At 53.5% G+C, this 20,476-nt stretch overlaps 1 protein-coding gene across 1 annotated transcript; it reads right to left on the minus strand.

Annotated features, from left to right (window-relative positions):
- Positions 1-7,360: 7,360 nt before the first annotated feature.
- Positions 7,361-7,531, minus strand: LOC100630486 (small ribosomal subunit protein uS14-like). The gene has a single exon (XM_070245797.1). The coding sequence runs from the start codon at positions 7,529-7,531 to the stop codon at positions 7,361-7,363; it is 171 nt and encodes a 56-aa protein (XP_070101898.1).
- Between the last annotated feature and the right edge of the window lie 12,945 nt (positions 7,532-20,476).

Below are 20,476 nucleotides of genomic sequence, written 5' to 3' on the forward strand. Positions count from 1 at the left end.
GGGTGCTGGGCGACACAGTGGACGTTGAATCCTTGCCAGTGACAACCCTAAGAGGGGATGACCTTGGGCAAGTTAGTTGACCTCTGTGGGCCTCTGTTGCCTCATCTATAAATTGGAGATAATAACAGGACTTACCTCCCAGGGTTGTCATCAGGAACAAATTTGTTTGTGCAAGTAAAGAAACTTAGAATAAACAGCAAGGCCTCGAGAGGGTTAGCAGTGGTGACAGTGGTGGGGAGGGTGAGGACAGGTGAGGCCCAGGGGGCTGATGTTACTTGGCAGGTCACATGGCCAGGATGTAGACCCAGGCCTCCCTACACTGCTTTGGCGTCTCATCCAAGCCTTCATTTCACAGGGAAGGAAAAGCGGAGCCTGGAGAGGGGCAGCGACTTCCCCAAGAGCACATGGCAGCAAGCTGGGGACGTGTGGGAAAGTGCCCTGCATGGTGACAGACAGCCGGGGTCGGAGTCCCAGCACAGATGCCACTCACTGGGCACTTCCCCTCTCCAGGCCTCAGTTTGCTCATCTGTGCAAGGGGTGAGGGGGTGGGTCGGCCTTGATGCGTTCTAAGGCAACTTCGAGGTCTGCATTTGAGCGGTAGAGGCTGGATCCAAATCAGAGCTTTTTAACGGAAGAAGGGAGCCTAAAGCTCAGGTTGAAACAGGTGGTCCCAGAGCTGCGTGCGGCCCAGTCGCCCGTTTTGTTTGGCTTGCAGGGTTTTCTTCAATTTACGATTGAATTTGTTTATGGGGCTGTCTGCAGTTTGCCACAGGCAGCCCCACTCCCTGCTGTCTCACACCTCGTCTTCTCACTCACTTATCCCCTCAGTCCCTGAGCGTGTCTAAAGCCCGCTTGCTTCAGAAAATAATAATAATTGTAATTGTTGTTGTCATGGCTAAATTTATCGAGTTCTGTGTGTCAGACCCTGTTCTCAGCCCATTTCTATGAACTGACTTATTTAACCCTCACAACATCCCTGGACTGGACCGTGGGCCCCACTTTACAGACGAGGAACATGAGGCCCCACACCGCCCAGCAGGACGGAGGCCGGACACGGAGCATAATCTGCTCAAACTGGCAAAACGGATTCTCTTGTTTTGCTCTTCGATGCTCTTTGCACAAAATTGTACCTCCGCCAGGGCAGGCTTTATGCTGGGGCTCCCTCTGGCCCTGCCCTGGGGGAGGGGTATGAGGGAGGGAGGAGAGGGGCATGCCCTGGCCTCCACCCCCTCTTTCCACAGACCACGACCCCCCACCCCCGTCTCTCCAGGGGTCCTGTATCCTGATGTCTGGAAAGGATCAAAACAGCGAGTTAAAAGCAAAAACCCACAGCATTTTCTTCACAATTCCCTCTGCTCTTGAGGAAGGAGGCGCCGTGTTCCCGGAGCTTTCAAGTTGCTGGGAACAGAAACGGGACCCGTGCATGGCCCCCGGTGCAAAGCGCTATTATTAGCACTGCCTCCACTATCTGCCGAACGGGCCTCCCCTCCAAGAAGTAATTAAATGCGTTATTTGGTGCAAAATCAAAGTGTATACCCGCATTTGCAGCCTCAGACACCATCACGCTCATTTTTGCAATTTTTCCTGTTGGAAAGTCTTGTGGCTACATCACATTTAAATAAGCTGATGAGCCCGGGGTGGGGCGCAGGATGGGGGCAGAGGGCAGAGGGAGGTCCTTCTGAGGTCCTGGCGGTGGGATGGGGTGGTTTGTTTATGGTTTCTAAGGCTGGAATTGGGGGCTGTTGGAGAGCTGGAAGGACTGGGGTGCGTGGGTTTGAGCCAGGCAGGGCCAGGCCATCCCCCTTGCTGGCTTGGTGGAGAACAGGGACTAGAGAGTGTGGCCACCAGCCCCCAGGTGACCCGGACATCCCTCGGGGACCCGGCCTTGGCCTCCAGAGGCTCTGCTCCTTTGAGCTGAGTGACCCCCAGCAAGAAGCCTCTTTGAATCTTGTCTCCCGGAGACAGAACCTGGGCTTCTTTCAGCCCCCACATTGAATCTGCTCCCAGCCCTGCTGGTTTGATTTACTAAATAGTTTCAAACCCATCTGCTTCTCTCGCCGGCCGCCAGGGCCCCAGTGCAGATCCCGTTGGAGCGGAGGGCAGTGGTGAGCTGGGGTTTCCATTACTTGCTGGGTGGCCTTGACCTAGGATTGTCAGATTGAGCAAATCAAAAGTACAGGATGCCCATTTGAATTTAATATGCAACATTTGGGCCATATTCAACTTTAAAAAATTCCTTGTTTATCTGAAATTTAAATTTAACTGCTCATTCTGTATTTTATCTGGCAACTCTACTTTGGACAGGCTCCTTAACTTCTCAGCTCCCTCCTCTATAAAGTGGAGGTGCACTGCAGAGGTGGTTCTGAGGGTGAAATGAGTTAAAAATGTAAAATGCTTAGAACAGGATGATAATAACCATCCACACTAATTAGTATATTAGGCAGTGCTTCATCCAGTGACAAATGGCTTGCCAGTGCACTTCGTGTGTTGTTTTCGCTGTAACCTCCCCTCCCTCAACTTCATCAGAGCCAGCAGAGCAGCATAGTAGCAAAGCCAGGGGCTGGGGTGGGGGTGGTTGGGGTGGGGGTGGAGGTTAGACCTGAGGGGAACTTCCAGGCAGGAGGGCGTGGGAGACCTGCAACAGGTGACAGATAGCAGTCCGTAGGGTTCCTTCCCGGGCCCAGGAACAGGCAGTCAATAAGTGCAGAGCAGCTCATCTCACCCAGAGGGAAGGCAGGAGGATGGTTATGAGCCTGGGAGGGATGTGCTGGCCTGCAGAGTCTCAGAAAGAGATGCAGGTGCCAGAGCTGGTGTGCTTGGCAGCTGAGAGGATGGGAAGAAGGACTGGTCACCTAGAAGTCTGGTTTGAGGGATCCTAGGAGGGTGGTCATTCAGTCACTCAACAAACACCTAACAGGCAACAATTAGGCACCAAATGCTATTTAAAGTTTTCTCCCCAGCTACTGGTGCCAATGCCTGGGATACCACCATTAGGACGTCTCTCCATGGGTGCCTAAGTCTCCCTCGGCTCCCTGTTAGCACACAGCACCCGCAGGAGGGTGTGAGAACTTGGGTGTGTGGCCCAGAAGCTGGGGTTCAGTTCCGTCTCAGCACTCCCCACTGTGCGATCCAGACAAGCCTGTCTGCAGAGGCTGTAGAGGACTCTCTCTGGCCAAGCCTCAGGCTGCCGTGAGGATCAGCCATGTCCCCTTCGTGCAGGCGGCCAGAAGCTCTAAGCTGCTGCTGCTCGTGGGACCTGGGCTCGGGAGATGGTGGGGCTGTGGCCTGAAGACGACGACAATTTCTCTACGACAGTGAGAATGAACGAAGTGTGACTACGCCAACCACACGGAGGAGTCGCACAAACACCGCCAGGTGGGCTGAAGGCAGCCAGACGCAAAGGAATGCACAACATATCATTCTATTTATGTAAAGTTCAGAAACAGGCAAAACCACATGGTGTCATTGAGGAAGCACAGACTCTAAAGAGAAGCAGGAAGTGATGGCCTGGGACCTTGGGGGAAGAGGGAGGTGCCCTGGGAAGGGGTCCATGGGGTTGCTGGGGGCTTGTTGTGTTCTGGTGTGTGGCTGAGGTGGTGGCTACCCTGGTGTTTGCTTTAAAATAGTTTGTTCAATGCAACATTTGTTTGTGCCCTTTTCTGGACGTGAGATTTATTTCTTAACGAAGAAAAAGTTTACGGCAGAGAGAAGAGGCCTGAAGTGTCACTCCCGGGAGGGACCCGGAGCTCACGGTCCACCTTCTTCCAGAGAAGGCTGCCTCCAGGGAGAAGCTGGAAGCTGACCTCTCTTTGCCCCCAAAGTTAGAAAGTGGAGCTAGAAGGCAAAGCCGGCCCATCCCTCTGGCAGGGTGCCCCCAACCCGGGCCCTCTGGCCGGGGTCAGACTCATTAAGATTCCTTCTCAATTCTGTCCTCAGGGTCCACAGGGCAAAGAGAAATCTGGATCTTGTAGACAGCCGGAGTGAGGGAGATTAGAGGGGCTGGGGGAGAGGGAGGGAGAGAGAAAGGGGGAGACAGAGAGAGGGAGAGAGAAAAAGACAGAGAGACAGAGAGAGAGGGAGGGAGGGGGAGAAAGAGGGAGAAATGGAAAGAGAAAGGAAAGGGGAGAGAAAACAGTGGGGGAGAGAGACAGAGACAAGGAGAGAAAGACAGAAAGAGAGAGAGATAGAGAGACCTCTAGAGACAGAGAAAGGAAGAGACAGAGAGAGACAGAGACAGAGAGCCAGAGGCCTAGAGAGAAAGAAGGCAGGTAAGGCTGAGGACCCTAGGCCCTCCATGCCAGCTCGACACTCCCAGCCAGTCCTGTCTAGTGACAGCTTTTCAGGTCTGTCCCTGCCCCACACCCCCCCACCCCAGGAGCAGGGATAATTGTTGGAGATAATGACGCCCTGTAGGGACATGGAGAACTTTTCATTAACCCCAGACCTAGCGTCGTCGGACTGCCTTTCCAGAGGAGGCTGACCCCACCCGTCAGCCCCCACCTCGGGCTGTGCCAATGGCAGGTCCCTCGGCCTGTCTTCACCTTAATTCTCAGGTGAGTGACATTTAAGGGCGAGCTCTTCATTGGGCCATAACAATTTATAAGCCGTGCAGCGGCGGGCTGTCCTGGGGCCTGCAAGGGGGGAGCAGTCACCCTGTATCATCCGCTGGGGTGAGGGGGTCAAGTGATGCATGGTCCCTCAATGAGGCCCCCACTCCAATGATGATGACGCAGCCAGGGAGGTAAAACATTTTAGCAACCCATTCACTCTTCATTTCCCTAGTCACCCTCCCTGTCAGGAAAGCAGCTCCTGACTTAGGGCAGCTGGGAAACACAGTGGCCCCCAAATGCCTTACTTCATCCTCCCCTCCCTCCTGCACCATGTGGGGCAGGAAGCCCGCAGTCCCCAGGCCATTCCCCATCTTGCCGCTCTTTCTGACAAACCCCTTAGAGCAGGCGCCACAGGACCATCTCTCATTGGTGTTTATAAAGCATTTTCACCCACCACATCTTCCCTGAGCCCTCAACCAGTCAAGATCTAGTGCTGGTACGTGCAGAGGCAGGATTCGAAAGCAGGCCTGTGGGGGCAGCTAAAGCCAGGTCCCGCCCTTGAAGTGGGGAGGCCAAGCAGAGAGGGTGCACAGAGGAGATGGCCTCAAGCTGGGCGGGAAGCGGGGAGAGGCATGACGGGGGAGAGGCCTGGCCTGGCCAGACTTTCTCTGCGAGAATAGCTCACTGCTGCAGGAGAAGGAGGGAGGGCGTGAGGAGGCCCCTTCTGTTTGGACAAGGTGCTCCTGGGTTCTCCTTCCAGCTCTTTCCGTCTCAAGCTTGACTACTGGCTCCCCTCTGTGGGAATCTCAGATTTTCTCTTTCTATGTGTGCCTCTCTCTCTCATCTCTTTCCTTTACTCCTCTCCACATCCACCTACTTCCCTCCTTTTTGTCTGTCTCCAACTCTGTCATTTTCTAGAGAAACAGGTTGGTGAGTTGGGAAAAGGAAATGCCATGGGCCTTGACAGGCAGGTACCTGGGTTCAAACTCAGGCCTCACCTCCTTGGGCGAAGCCCCTTACCTCCTCTGAGCTTCCATTTCTTCTCGTATAAAATGGATCTAACAGTGTTTAGTGTTCAGGGTTGTTATGAAGACTAGAATAAATCACACTTTATACAAGGCCTGGCCGGGAATAGACATCCAATAAATGCTAGGAACAGAGGCAGAGCTGGCCAGTAGGCCACCACAAATTCAGGACCCTCCTTCCATGTCTTGGAGCTTTTGGCTGAGGAGCAGCTGCCCAGCCAGGGACCCTCTTTTGCAGACCATTTTGCATCCAGATTGGGGGCACATTTCTAGTTCTCACCAATGGAACATGTGCAGAGGGTTGCATGCCACTTCCAGGCAGAAAGATCAAGAATTGGGTGTACCTTCCTGGGTGTCTGTCCCTGTCTGCTGGCTGAACAGGAAGAATCAGAGATCTTAAAGGAAAGCAGAGCCACAACAGAGAGGGAGCCTGGGCCCTACCCAGCCACACAGCAGGCTGCCCGAACAGCATACTTGTTGGATGGTGACCAAAGGAGAAATGAACTTTAATAGGTGAGGTCATTGAGATGTGGGGGGTTACCTGTCACAGCAGCTAGCATTGCCTCTTCTTTTTACCCCTATCCCTCCCCTCCCCATCCCTGGCCCCTGTCTCTATCCCTGCCTGTCCTTCTATCTGCACCTCATGGTCTGGAGTGTCTGTGTCCCCTTCCCTCTGGCTGCCATGTCCCTCTGGGGCAGGTAGTTCCATTCAGACCCTCTGACCCAGGGCCTTTCCCCTCACCTAAGGCCCCATTGCCCTGCTGTCCAACGGGGGCTGAATGGAGCTGTCTTGGGTGTCAGGCTCAGGGCAGAGTGGGGCCTTCTTTCCAGATGCCAAGCATCGTCTCAGCCTCAGTTGATGCGGACAATGGTCTGGCCATCCAGGGATCTCGCTTAGGTGTGTGGTCCTCTGGGAACCGGTTTATGGGAACCCAAACCACGCTGGACTTCAGAAATCCCCTTCCCCTGAGTAGTGCTCAGGGAGAGAGGAGCCAACAGCCATGGGACAGTTAGCCTTGGCCTCCAAATCCTCGCTCTGCCAGCTTTCCATCTCACAGAGGCAGGCCCTCTGTGGGCTCTCCTCCTGTGGCCTCTCAGGGCTGAGGGGCTGGGGCCTTGGGAATTTCCACCCTTTCTGTGATGTTTCCTTCTCCCCAGGCCTCCCCAGCTCCTGCCTTGCTTCTTCTGCCCTCACCCCACCTCTCCCCGATTTTTAAACTCTGTCTCCTACCACCCACCACCAGGTCCTCCCAAGGGGATGCTGTGGCTCAGAGGCCTAAGTCCTTCTTGAAAGAGAAGCACAGTGGGAGTCTCGGAGAGGTCATCTCCTGGGGGACGGGCTTTCTCTTTGCCCCTGTCCTGGCAGCACAGGAAGTCCCTGGAGGAGATGACGGCAAATTGGATAAAAATCTCCCCATGGCAGATTCACTTTCCTGGGATTAGGCAGATTTTCATGCTGGCCCTCCTGACCCAGCCCTGAGTCATTCGCACCGGACAGCAGAGTGGGCAGCATCTTCCCTCCCCGACCTTCTCCCAGGGTCCCTGCCTCAATTACCCAGAGTCTTCAGCACACCCCTGCCTCTCAGCCTAACCCATCTCCCAGCTCAGACTTCCGACCCTCTACTCCCAAACCACAACCCAGGCCTTTCTTCTGAACTGTGACCCACATTCATTGCCTAAAAGTATTTCTTTCTTTTTTTAATTTAAAAAATATAATGTACAAAGAGCTAGTATCATTTCTGCCATCGGGTAGATGTCTTGCATGATCCATTCAAGGAAGATTACTTAGTCCAACTTAATGAAGCTTATGTCCTTTGCGTACTGATGGAAACGCTGGCGGCACAGATTGAAGCCGTATTTCCAGATCAGACTGTGCCGGTTTGAGCAGATGCAGCGAGAGCCAGAACCCTGACCAAAATTTCTTGGATGGCTCCAGCAGAGCTGCTGGTGACCCATCTTGCTTTCATGGATGCAACGAGGCAAAAGGCTTGAAAATGGTCTTATCTAATCTCCCAGTCTCTGGTGCCCAGTCTCTTCTTCTTACAAACAAGCACACAGCTCTGATTGTCCCGAGGCAGTGTTGGGGAGTGGAAATGGGAACAACCCCTTTGGACCAGAAGCTCTGCCTTTAATCGGCAAATGGCCACAGGTGGCTAATTCACCTGGGGGTTCTGAGCTGACGGGCACAGCTCTCACCTGCTCTCGAGGATTCCATCCAGGAGACAGATGCTCAGACAGATGAGGGCAGCAAAGTGTTCCCAAGCACCTGGTGCTGTGAGGCCCGAAGGGGGAGTGGTCAGGTTCACTGGGGAGGGGGCCAGGCTCAGCCAAAGCTTCATTAAGAGGAGGGAGACTGGAGCTGAGCCTTGAAGGATGGCTAGGAGCTGGGCAGCTGGAGGGAGAGAGCAATGGGGAGGGTGTTTGAGGCCGGGGGGCATTGGGTCTGAGGCAGAGGAATGGCCAGAGGGGAGGGATGGGAAGGAAGCAGGGGACAGGGTGAGGAGGGCTTTGCCAGCCCTGGTAAGGAGTCTGGACCTTCTTCTGAGGGTGGCGGGAGCCACTGAAGGGGTTAAGCAAGGGAGTGACACGATCAGAGTGTAGGTTTCCTCTGCTCCACAATCCTCACTCCTATTCCAGCCTCTCAGCTGGGTTCCAGCCCCTGCTCAGTGCCTGTCACAGAGTAGGTACCAGCACCCAAATGGATGGATACCACTCACATCTCTGCCATTGTCCTCAGAGTAAAATCCACAGTCCATGAGGGCTGGCCCTGCAGGCTCCTGCCCACGTGGCTGTTCTCACTCTCTTGGCTCGCTGCCCCCACCATACTGGCCTTCCTTGGGTCCTGGAGTAGTGCCCAGACTTGGGGTTGCTTTGTGGCCTGTGCTGGGACTGGGCCCTGTTTCCCCACTCCCCACCCCATGCCACCCCCCTCAGTTTTCCTCCTGGTTGGCTCCTCCCCATCAGGAAGGTCTCGGTCACAATATCACCCACCTGGAGAGACTTTCCTGGGTATGCCGCCTAAGGAAGCCCCGTCACCATCATTCTCTCGCATATGAGACTCTTTTCCTTCATAGCGTTTAACCCGATTTGTCATCATATAATTGCAGTCTGTTTGGAGTCTGCCTGCTCTCCTAGACTAAAACCTATGCAGGGAGCACACCACGGCTTTTGTTTTCTGCCATAGCTCCGGGGCCTGGCACGGGGTAGGCTTCCATAATCATTTGGTGAAGGAATGCATGAGGCTTAAATCTCTGCTCAGACCCAGGGCTCCCCGGAGGCAGGAATTGGCCTCTCTTAGCACCTGTGACCCCTCTACCTGCTGCACAGAGCAGGGACTGCATTGTCCTCCCTCCTGGCCCATCTTGCCTGGCCAGAGCTGGAGCAGGCAGCAGAGGTGGGGGTAACGTAGTCACAGCTCAGACCCTGCAGGCTCCTCCACCCAACAAAGCCAGCTCTACTGAGCCCTGCACTCAGCTCCAGAAACCTCCCAGGAAATCCCTGCCAGTCCCCTGAGCTTACTGCCTGGCCCCACACCCAGGCCACTTGCTTAGAAAGGGCCACATCCGCTCCCTGTCTCTGACGATATCTCAGTGCCCACTCTCATGTCTATTTCAATGAACGATAATGTGGCTTAAAAACCAGAGCTATGTGGTAACACACATACACATGCATCCTGGACACATCCCTACGTCCACCCTCGAGCTCGACGATCTTTTCTCTTTGCCCATTTCTGCATTCATCTCTCTTGCCCAGCCTGTCTCTGGTCCCACCGATTTCTGGGCATCTCTATCTCTGTTTTTGTCTCTGTCAATCTGCCTCTCTTTCCATCCGCCTCTGTGCTCATGGTGGCTCTGCTTCTCCTTCTGCCACATTTTATGTCTCTTTTCCGCCTCTGTCTGTTTGTGTCTGCTTTTCTGAATCTCGGGCCCTCTCGGGGTCTTTGCATCTGCCTGCTCTCCCTTCACCCGCAGGGCCCTCTGGGCCTCACCTCCCCATCTCTCCAGCTCCGTAGCAGCCTGCCTCTCAGTGTGTCACTAGCTCACACTTAGCTCTCAAAGCAATCACAGAAAAAAGCAAGGGAGGGAGCAGCGGACTTGAAACAAGTGGTGAGGCGTCAGCATGAAGCAGCACCGCACAAACAACTTTCTCCCTCCCAGGCAGGAGTGAAGACACAGGGGCAGGGGAGGTGAGGAAGAGAGGGCGTTGAGAGGAGATGGATGATGGGGCCCAGGGGAGAGGGAGAGTTGGGGGCAGCAGATGAGCCTGAAATAAAAGGGGTAAAAGTTTCCATGACCTCTAGCTCCTGGCTGGGGAGTTTTGACCCTGATTGCTGGGAACAGGGAGTTGTTAGGAGTCCAAGATACAAAAGGATAAAATCAGAAAGCCATGGGAAGAGCAGTGAGTGTGTGCGTGTGAGCACACACCTGTGCTATGTCGTGGTAGTTATGAGTGCTGTTTACTAAAAAGTTCTGGGTCTCCGGCTTCCTTGGGTGGGGCTGTGTGACCGGCTCTGCCAATGAACAGAAGAGCAAGTGTCACTTCTGGGCAAAAGGATTTAGTCACCTGTGTGAGACCCTTCAGAGGTCCCCTTTCCCTCTGGCACAGTGACCTGCAAGGTTTGAGCTGATGGCATTTCCATTAGTGGGGTCCTGAGCGACTGCAATGAGCAGAGGCCATGACGGATGGGTCGTGAGCAAGAACGAAGCCTTAGTGTTCTTAAGGCACAGAGATTTGGAGTTGTTTGTTAACGAAGCGTAAGCTTCCTCTCCTGACTGATACGTACTCATGTGCGTGTGTGTCTGTACCTGAGTGTAAAGTGAGCAAGCGTGTTTGTATGGCACGTGTCAGTGCGTAGATCTATTTGTAGTTATGTATCTGCAGGCGTGTGTGTTTATGGCAGTGTGCGAGTACAAATCTCTGTGTATTTTTGGTACACGCCAGCAGTAAGCAAAGAAGGAAAGCTTCCCTCTGCTGCCTTCTCACCTCCTGTTTCATTTAGAAACACAAAGGGCCCTATCTCGGTCCCAGCTTGCCTCCTCATCACATCCCAGCAGCTGCCACCCTCTGCCCTGTCTGGGTGCTCCTGGGTAGCTACTGCCCAGCACGGTTTTCCTCTTCCCCACCCCAGGCACAGCAACTGGTTCTGGGATGGCATGTGCCCTGGGCCAGACCTCTCAGACACCTTCTCTGGGATTCTGCTGCTGGAACCAGCAGGGAAGAATGTCTTCTCCCTTTGGTGTGATAGACACAGGAAGGGGTTAGATGTGGGGCTACCCCTGCTGTGGAGGAACCGGTGGTCAGGCAGAGAGAAGCAGAACTGAGAGAAAGGAAGACGAGGGGCCTGGATCCAATGCCACCCCCGTCTTACTAGTTACACGGGCCAGCGTGTTTCTCTGGGGGCCTGGCTGTATCCCTCCACACCGAGCTATAGCTCCTGCCTGGTGGCCCCTCCATGCCCCTCTCCCTCTGGGTCTCCTTGGGCCTGGCTCCCTGTCATTGGCTCTGGAGCTTCACCACCCTCTGCTGGTTTCCCTCTGCCCTCCCCACACCCTTGCACCTTGCCCTCACCTTCATTAAACTCTCTTCAAATTTCTCAGTTTGCAAGTACCCAGAGTTTCCTGCTAGACCTGATTATGAATAAGATGCCCAATGCCAAGGTGGTGGGGCACCCTCAGTGTTTTTCTCACTGGGGCATTCTGCTGCCTCTGACCTGGCACCATGCCCTCCCTCCCTCTTTCTCCTGCCCCTCTCTCCTCCCCTCCCCTACACAGCGCTCTACCAGCCTCCTTTTCTCTCTCTGACAGTCCTTCTTGGCCCCTTCTGACCCGGGCCCCTGCTCTTCTCTCTCCCCTGGGTGGTCATCTCTACTCCCTCCTTGGGATTTCAGCCACCACAAACATTACTGGTCCAGCCTTTGCCCATGGGGCTCAGGCCAGAATACCAACTACCATCTGGACAGTCAGACTGGGCACTCTCACAAACTCAACATGCTCCAAACTGAACATGTCGCCTAAGCCCACTCTTCCTCCCATGTGACCTTTCAGAGGATGGCACGACCTTCATCCCCATCCAGGCCAGACGCCCAGGAGTCAGCCTTGACTTCAGTTTTGCTCACCCTGTCTCCATCCTCTTAGGTCCTGATGCTTTGCCTTCCAGAATATTTCTTGACTCTCCCTTCCCCCAAGGTAATCCTTATTACCTGACGTGGCTCCCCAACATTTCTCCTCCCCCGGGACTGTTGCAGTAACCTCCTCGCTGGCCTCCCAGTCTCCATACCCACCGCCTCCAGCCCACCCCCCACATGACAAATCTGAGCCTGTTACTCCTTTGCTCAAACCCTTCAGTGGCTCCCTGCTGTGAGCTTCTTAGAAGGAGAACGAGACCTCTGTGATCTGAACTCTGCCTCTCTCTCCTGAAATCTCTTTCTGCTCCTGCTGCCTCTTCACCCCAGGAACACAGAGCTGTCTCTGTCCCTCCCACTCCATGCCTCTCTGCCTTTGCCATGCTGTTCCTTCTGCCTGGAATTCCCTCTCTGCCCCTCTAACTTCTGGCCAATCCTGGACAATGCCCACAACTTCTTAAAGGCTCTTTTTGTGTCACCTCCTCCAGACAGAGGCAAAGTAGCCAGATTTTTTTTAATGAACTGGAGGGGGTATGTGAAGCAGGGGTGGGGGCTCAGCCATTGTGTGGAGGGTGGCCCAGTACATGAAAAGTGCCACCACCTTGATGACTTGCTTGGCGTGTCTCATATTCTTTCTTCCATGCTGCTTTCCCTAACTCTCCAGGATGAAGAATTCCCTGGGTTTGATGGTGGCTACAACCCTGCAGCTTCCAGGCTGTGGTGCACTCAGCTAGTCACTTAACCTCTCTGCGCCTCCTTGGCCTCTCTGCAGAAAGTTCTCCAAGGTTCTCGGTTTCCAGGAGTCCTGGGGCAGGGTCATCAACGGTTGCTGATGAGAATGGTGAAGGCGTGCCTGGGAGGCAGCAGAGCTCGTCTCTTGTGGAAGATTAGAGTCTGTGCTTCTGGCTTCCAGTGAACACAATGAAACCATGGGTTTAGGCAAGGAGTCTTTTGTTCCAGCACGGACAGCTCCACCTCCAGGACCCTAACCCTCTCTGAGGCCACCACTACTGGAGCTTATGCCCCTCCTCTGCGGTTTTGTATCCAAGCTGCAGATGGGTCTGAGCTGGGGCTGAGGGAGGGCCATCCACACCTATCCATCCTGGATGCCTCTATTCCCCATCTGTGTGTCTGGGGGGCCGGGAGGGGTTATGGAGCTGGACTCAGGCTGTGGCAGGCCCCTCACCCCAGCTAGGCTTCATCCTAGCTTCAGCCGACAGAGGGTATCATCTGCCCCAGCCCCTCCCTCCCATCCTCCGAGGAGTTTGCCTTGCCCTTTCCAGAACAATAGCTTCCCTCTCGGTCTGCACTCCATACCAGCTGGCTCCAGAGAGGAGCTGGGGTCGGGAAGACCCTGAGGACTGGACTGGGAGGAAGAGGAGGTGGGGTGGGGGGGGGGTGTAATGAGAGGGAAAAGATTTAAAAGAGGGCAAGAGGGACAAGCAGAGGGAGTGACAGGAAAAAGGAGCAAACTGACCCGGGCAGCTCTAGAAGGCAGGCGAGCTTCAAAGACGCTCCAGCAAGAAGCAGCCCAGCAAGAAGCCTTTCTCCTGCCCTTTCTTGGGGAGTTTTCAACCAGGGACGTTATTTATGAAGGGAAGGAGATGGGGGAGTGGGGAGGCTCACGTGGGCCCGGCCGTCATGGAAACAAACTCCGGTGCTGGACCCACGGGCTGCAGCCAGCAGCCCCTCTCCGCCCCTCCGCGCGGGGACCCCGGCCGTGGGCGCCCCCGCACGGCCACCAGAGGCACAGCACCCGCCTCCCGGGGCTGCACCCAGGGGCCTGGGAGCCCAGACCAGGACGGAGAGACGCCACAGGGAGAGGGGAGGAGCGCCCCGATCAACGGGCTTGCCCGTCTATTCATCATCTCTTGACACATCCATCACCTGTCCATGCATCTAGGCTCCTTCAGCTCACCCCCCTCTATCCTGAGATGGACCATGGCTGCCTGGGCAGCAGCAGTGGCTGTCAGTGGAAGGCTCCGGGCGTCCATCCGTTGCCCACTGTCTTTTCCCCAGGCTTGTGTGCCCAGGAAGTCCCTCTCTGTGTATATCCCTCTGTCTTGTCCCCTAGGTACTGGTCCTGCCTCTTGTCTCCCTGCCTATATAATGTCAATGCATCTATCACTGATCCTGGATCAGTCCTTCCTGCTGTGCCTGTGTCTGTTGCCTGTGAAACTCTCTCCATCAATCTATATGTATCTACAGATCTATTACTTGGGCTGCCGCCTATACATCATGCAGGCCCCATTATCCATCATTTATCTGCATATGTATCATTCATGCTTCCAGCCATGTATTATCCATCACCTCTCTTGCTGCCTCTTTGATGTCCTGTACTCTGCCGTCAGGGGTTAACGCTGTCAGCCCTGCTTTCCCCAGCCCCAGAGAACAAAGACACTGACGGGACATGGAGGGAACAGAGAGGCCACTGGGGGGTGGTTAAGGGAGCTGGGGGCTCAGAATTTAGAGGGGAGTGGAAAGATCTGGAGATATGTCGGATGAGGCTGTTCTGCTGGGAATCTCACTCATTGTCCCTCTCTCCCACCTCTCAAAAGATCAAGAGGACATGGATTTGATTTGCAGCAGGAGAGCTCTAGGCTAGACACAAGTGGGACTTACTGATTGAAAGCATGGAGTCCTCTGGAGGAAAGGCTGCCTGTGAATGCAGCATCTGTATGGAGACGGTCCAGGCTTGGTGAGCCATGGGGTCAGGGAGAGATAGAGCCATGACTGAGGCTAAGAGGACCCCCGCCAACACAAAGACGCACACACACACACTCTGGGATCACAGGATTTCACAGTCAGAGATGCTTTCCTTTGGCTGAGGAATTCTTACTCAACCACGGCAGCACAAATCCCTGCGGGGCCAGCGTCTCACGTTGGTTTTATAAGCATCACTCTTCATGTTGTTGATAATATTGCGTTTTTCCCCTGAGCGTGGTTTCCTGGAGGAGCTGGCAGACTGCCGCTCCTTTGCGCCTCTGGCTCTCACACAGCCTGTCTCCTCAGTGTAAACCTCTCCCTGCCACCCCCAGCCTCCCTGCGCCCCCTCACGCACACGCAGAAGCTGTGAAAGGGACGCAGGGGGCCCGTGGACACCTTGGGCAGGGGTCTGCCATATCCATTTCTGTATCCCTGGTCCTTAACATCTGGCGGGAGAGAGGTTTCGCATAAGGCCAGATAGGGGAGTGAAATTCACCCGCAGTTCCCCAGCAGCCATCTTACCCTCACAGCATTTTCTGGGCCCTGGGCCTCCTAAGTGGTCAGGAACACCCTCTGAATGCAGGCGGTGACAATGTCACTTTTGCAATCTTCCTTGAGGGTTCTTGGCAGGGGGAGTCCCCAGGGCAGGCTAGTGTGAGGGCCAGATATTCTGAGCCCACCAACTTCAGACAAGGAGGAGAACACACCTGATCTTTTTCCTGGACAGGAAACCAAACTCAGCTTCCTGGGTTGCTTCTGTTTGTGGGGTTACTGGCATCGGCGTTTGCCGGGAGTGGAGGGCCGGGGGCGGGAGAGGCAGGGATGGCCTCCCACAGCCTCCCGCCTCACAGCTCCAAGGGTTAAACACCACTTAGCAGCAGCAGATAATAAAAGCAAATGTAAGAGAAAGAATATCCTAAGGATTTAATAAACTGCAAACAAAATTATCACGAATCTTTTCCTAGCCAGTTGAGTTTTCAGTGATTAAGAAAATACAATTTCCTGTAATTAAATCTTAACAAGAAATGTTATTAAAAACACTCTGTCCCAGCTCCTGGAATAATTGCGTGCTCCCCCAGAACGGTAAACAGAATTAGACTTTGCAGCGTACATGCTAATCCATGTGTCATTTTGATCAAATTTGTACTAATAACCTGTCTTCTTATTCTGAGACAGGAAAGGTAGGCAAGAGGGAGCCCTGGTGGGGGAGTGGGAAGCCTGAAGTGCTGGGTTTGGCCCCCGTGATGAAAAACATCAAACTTACGGAGCACATACTACACACCACGCTCTGTGCTAAGTATATTACGTGTACAATTTCACTTACTCCTCACACAACTGGAACTGTGGTTGCCCTCATTTATGGACAAGGAGATGAAGTTCAGAGAGGTTTAGTAACTTTCCCAAGATGGCTCAGAGCTGGGTTAGAACCCTGGGAGCCCAGACCCAAAGCCCCAGCCCTTATCACGTAATACAGCCCTGGAGTGTGGCTCGGGCTCTCCTGGGACCTGCTCAGTGCTGTCAGGTGAGAACATTCTCTGTCCATAAGAACTGGGCTGGCCTGATTCTGCCAAGGATGGACGGTAGCTGGGAGGAAGAACTTCCCCACACTGGGATGTGCAGGCTGAGGGAGCAAGAAAGCCTGTGGCATCTGCTTTGAGGAGTTTCTTTTCCTTTTGAAAAAGCCATGGGGTGGAAGAGAATCCTTTTGAGGACCTGGGTGCGAGGCCGGAGGACTGGTGTTTGTGTGGTGCAAGGTGCCAGCTCTGCTAATGGCCCTGGGGCACAGCTGAGAACATTCTAGCACAGTTAAGAGGGATCTGGGCTGGCAACGGAGCTGTGGAGGTCAAAACTGTTCCTCCTGCATGAGTGCATACGTGTGTATGTATGAGTGTGTATGAGTGGCACGTGTGCACGTGTATGTACAAGTGTGTGAATTTGTACGTGAGAGTGTGTGAGTGACTGTGTGAGCATGTGCATGAGTGTATAAGTGTAGAATGTGGTTGTATGCAAGTGTACACGTGAATGTGTATGTGTGTCAGTGTATGAATCACATAAGTGGATGAGCATGTGAAGGTGCTCGTGAGTGTGAGTAAATGCACGTGTATATGTGTAGCAGAGTGTGAGGGTAAGTGCATGTATGTGTGTGATCATGTTTGTGTGCATGCATGTGTCCTGGTCGGGGTGTCCCTGGTGGCGGGGGACGGAGCCAGCCCAGCGCGGGCGCCCAGGCTGTCGTTGGACCGCAGTAGCCCCATTCCCTGAGGCTTCATTCCCTGCGGAAGATAAGTCTGAAATTATCCTCAGCTTGCACGCTCGTGCACGCACACAGGTGCCAGTGCCTCCATCTCCCACTCCCGGGCCACTAATTAGCTCTCCTAATTAAATTCTTGCTGGGATGGAAGGGAGGGGCTTCTCTTTCCCCGATTCTCTGGGGACCAGGTCACGCTGACCCGGTAGGCTCTACCCGCCAGCCCCATTCCCACCCCACAGCCCGCTCCTGCTCAGAGGAGCCTGGATCCAGAGAAGGCAGTGAGGAGGAGGGGCCCCCATGTTCAGCGAACACGTACGACCCACCTGCTTTGCGCCCAGCAACTGTGCTAGGCTTCGTGGGGAGGAAGTGGGGAGGACAATGAACAAGACAAGTGGACTTCCCCCTTTGAGCCTCCCCCAACCACTCCAGCTTTGGTCTCATCCTCCATCCTGTCCCTCCTGCCACCCCCAGGCAGCAACCTGCCTCTCCCATCTTATCTCCCAGCTTCCCTGCAGTGTTCCACTTTGCCAAATGGCATCCGCATTTGGCCACCTGAGCCCTAGCTCATTTGTCCGACATCCTTCCTGCATAGGGAAGTTTTAACCAACTGGCGTCTCCTCCAAGGAGGCTTTCCTGACTGCACTGCCATCTCCCTTCTCTGCCCACCTGCTGGACTCTTGTCTGCCTGGGCCAACAGTTGGGCCTTGGCATATGCTGTTCGCTATGACTGTTTCCCTTTCTCCAGGCATGTCCTGTCTCACTAATTAGAATGTAAACCCTTTGAAATCAGAGGCTGTGTGTTGGGTCTCTTGACTTCTTACAGAGCCCAGCAGCGTGTGCAGCACATAGTGGGTGCTCTAAGAATTTCTGTGCTGCGACCTTAGGAGCAGGAAGATGGAGGAGATGGGGTTCCTGTTCTCGCCCCTAGGGAGCTTTGTGAGATGGAGACGGCCAGGCCCCTGAATCTCAGAGTGGACGGGCCTTATATCTTGTCTAAGTTCTCCCTCCAGGTGGAGCCTGAGAGGGGAATTCTTTGCGGGTGGCTTACTGTGGAAATAAGAGGGGAGGGGCAGGCTGGGCCAGGGGACAAAGCCAGGCCTGGGTGACGCCTGACCCACAGGAGACTCTGGAACATGAACAGCACTGTGGACACTGTGGAGCTGGCCCCTGGGGGCAAGGGACCAGCTTTTTATTAGCCCTCCATCAGGCAGTTATTGGCAGCAAGGAGCCCAGGGTGGGGAGGGGGGAACCGCCCAGACATCTGGGCCAGGTGGCTCCGTTGGCCGAGGGTAATTCTCCACAAAAGGGGGTGCTGTAAGCCCCTAGTAGCAGGGGCCGGATGCGCGAGCCTAATAGAGGGGATCCGGGTGGGCACCACCTGCACCCGTTACATCCACCCAACAATGCCCCTCAGATTGGGTGTGGGTTCTGAGCCTGGCCCAGAGGTGCGGAGAAGGAAAGACAGAAGGGACACTTGTCCACAGCTGCCAGCCAGTGAGGGCACCACAAAAGTACCTGTTAGGAGTGTTTATTTCAATTTTGCACTAAATTACCCTCTTTCAAATGCATGAACACACCCTGGTTTCACTATGCATTTATTCACGTCAGGGTAAATTCTATCCCATTACTTGCCGCGGCTTCATTTCCCTCACCTGACTTCTGCACGGACCCTCATAGGGGACATGTCCCCCTGCCCCAAGCCCTGGCTGCCTCTGTGCTGTCTGTACCCATGATCCCACCCCCAGCCTCAGCTACCGTAGGACTTTGCCCTGAAACAGGCTCAGAGGGGCTGAAGCAGCTAAAGTTTTAGGGAGAGGAAGGCACAAGTAGGCAGAGGAATTTGCTGGAGAGAGGAAGGCAGAGCAGAGAGAAGCAGTGCCCTGTCCAAGAGAGGAGACCATCCAGAACCTCAGCCCGTTCTAGTTCCCTGAGCATCTCTGAGGTGCCTGGAGACTCCAGGGAGGAAAGTGAAAAAAACCTGTGGCCAATGTGGCTGATTACCTACCTGACACCATCCTTCCTTGTCCTTTAGACTGTAGAACCCTGATTTTGTTGGGGGGTAATGTGCTCAAGGAAGTGGACCCAATCTTTGGCCCCTAGAGATGAAACATGGTTGATTTAAGCCAATCAAGGTAATTTTGTCCACCTTTACTAGTGACTGGTTCAAGGGTGGGCATGTGACCCAGTTCTGGCCAAGGAGAGGCAAGGGGAAGGCTGCTGGGGACAAGGAGGCTTTTGTGAATGATTGTACTCCCTGATCAAAGGGAACAGGTAAGGAGCATGTCCTTTCTTCTCTTGAGTGCAGTTGAGTAAGAGTGTAATGCCTGGAGCTGTGGAAGCCATCTTGCGATCATGAGGCAACAAGCCTAAGGATAAAAAGTCAACCATCCTGAGGATGGTAAGGCGAAAAGATATAGAGAGCCTGGTCCTCCATGACATCGCTGAGCCACTGAACGACACTGGAACTGCCCGCCAACAGACTTACATGCAACACAATTAAATGTCTTTATTGCTTAGGTCTCTGGGGTGTGTGCGTGTGTTTTGTCTGTGCCAGATGTTTTCCTGCCTGTCCGGATCCGCTCTAGATAGGGAACCCTATTGAGGCAAAAGACCAGAAAGGAGAATAATGACATTGGACTTATTCCTTCCCCTGGCTCTCTACCTTTAAGGTAGAGACTGGCTGAGGGTCACTGCTCCTCTCACGGTGGCCTGTTCTCCAAGACTCTCTCTTCTCTGGGTTCAGGTAACCTCTCCCTCCCCTCATCCCTTTGAGCTTTGGGGTGGTGACAGCTCCACTGCTGCCAACCCTGGGTTTCTTCACTTCCCCTTGTCCTAAGTACCTGTTAGGAGTGTTTATTTCAATTTTGCACTAAATTACCCTCTTTCAAATGCATGAACACACCCTGGTTTCACTACGCATTTACTCACGTCAGGGTAAATTCTATCCCATTACTTGCCGTGGTCTCCCTCTATCCCACTCATCCCTTTGTAATGAATCCCTTTGTAAATAAGTCCTCCTCAAATTATCCTAACTTGAGTGTGCCACTTACTGCCTCTTAAGATCTTGACTAGCACACAGTCCTTGTAGCCACAAGAGCTCTTAACTGATAGGACCCTCTATTCTTGAGCTAACTTGGTGGTCTCCCAATCAGCAGAGCCTGGCTGGAACTGTCTCTGCAGCAGCTCGCCCTCCAGGAGCCCCCAGAGCCCCTCCTGCGATGACTGTTCACAGGGGATATGGGGGGACACCCACTTTGGAGCTGGACACACTTGAACATGTATCTTGCCCTTGCTGGGTTTTAGTTGTGGGACTCTCTCCAGGTGAGATACACACCTTGCAGACTTGCCGTATGGTTTGAAGAGACTGTTATAAAATGCCTATCTAGAAAAAAAGGGAAATTTTCAAATTTCGATATATCAATGGAAAGATCTTTAGGATATGCTGTGAAGTTTTAAAATCACAATGTCTGGCATTCAGTAAAAAAATTATGAGGCATGCCAAGGGACAGGACCAGATCGCCTAAGGTAAGGGAAAAAATAGAGAATAGAAACAAACCCATAAGTGATCTAGATATTCAGGACTTTAACATAGCATGATTAATATGTTCAAGAAACCAGAAGAAAAGATGAAAAAACATTTAAAAGTGGAATATTTCGTCAGATAATAGAATCCATAAAAAAGAATCAAATGGATATTATAGAACCAAAAAATAAAATAACTGAAATTAAGAACTCAACATATGGGTTTAGCAAAAAAACTGACATAACAGAAAAGAGGATCATAAGTCAATAGAAATATCCAGAGTGAAGGAAAGACAGAGCC

This window comes from Equus caballus, chromosome 20 (assembly GCF_041296265.1).
Source record: "Equus caballus isolate H_3958 breed thoroughbred chromosome 20, TB-T2T, whole genome shotgun sequence".
Taxonomy (NCBI): Eukaryota; Metazoa; Chordata; class Mammalia; order Perissodactyla; family Equidae; genus Equus; species Equus caballus.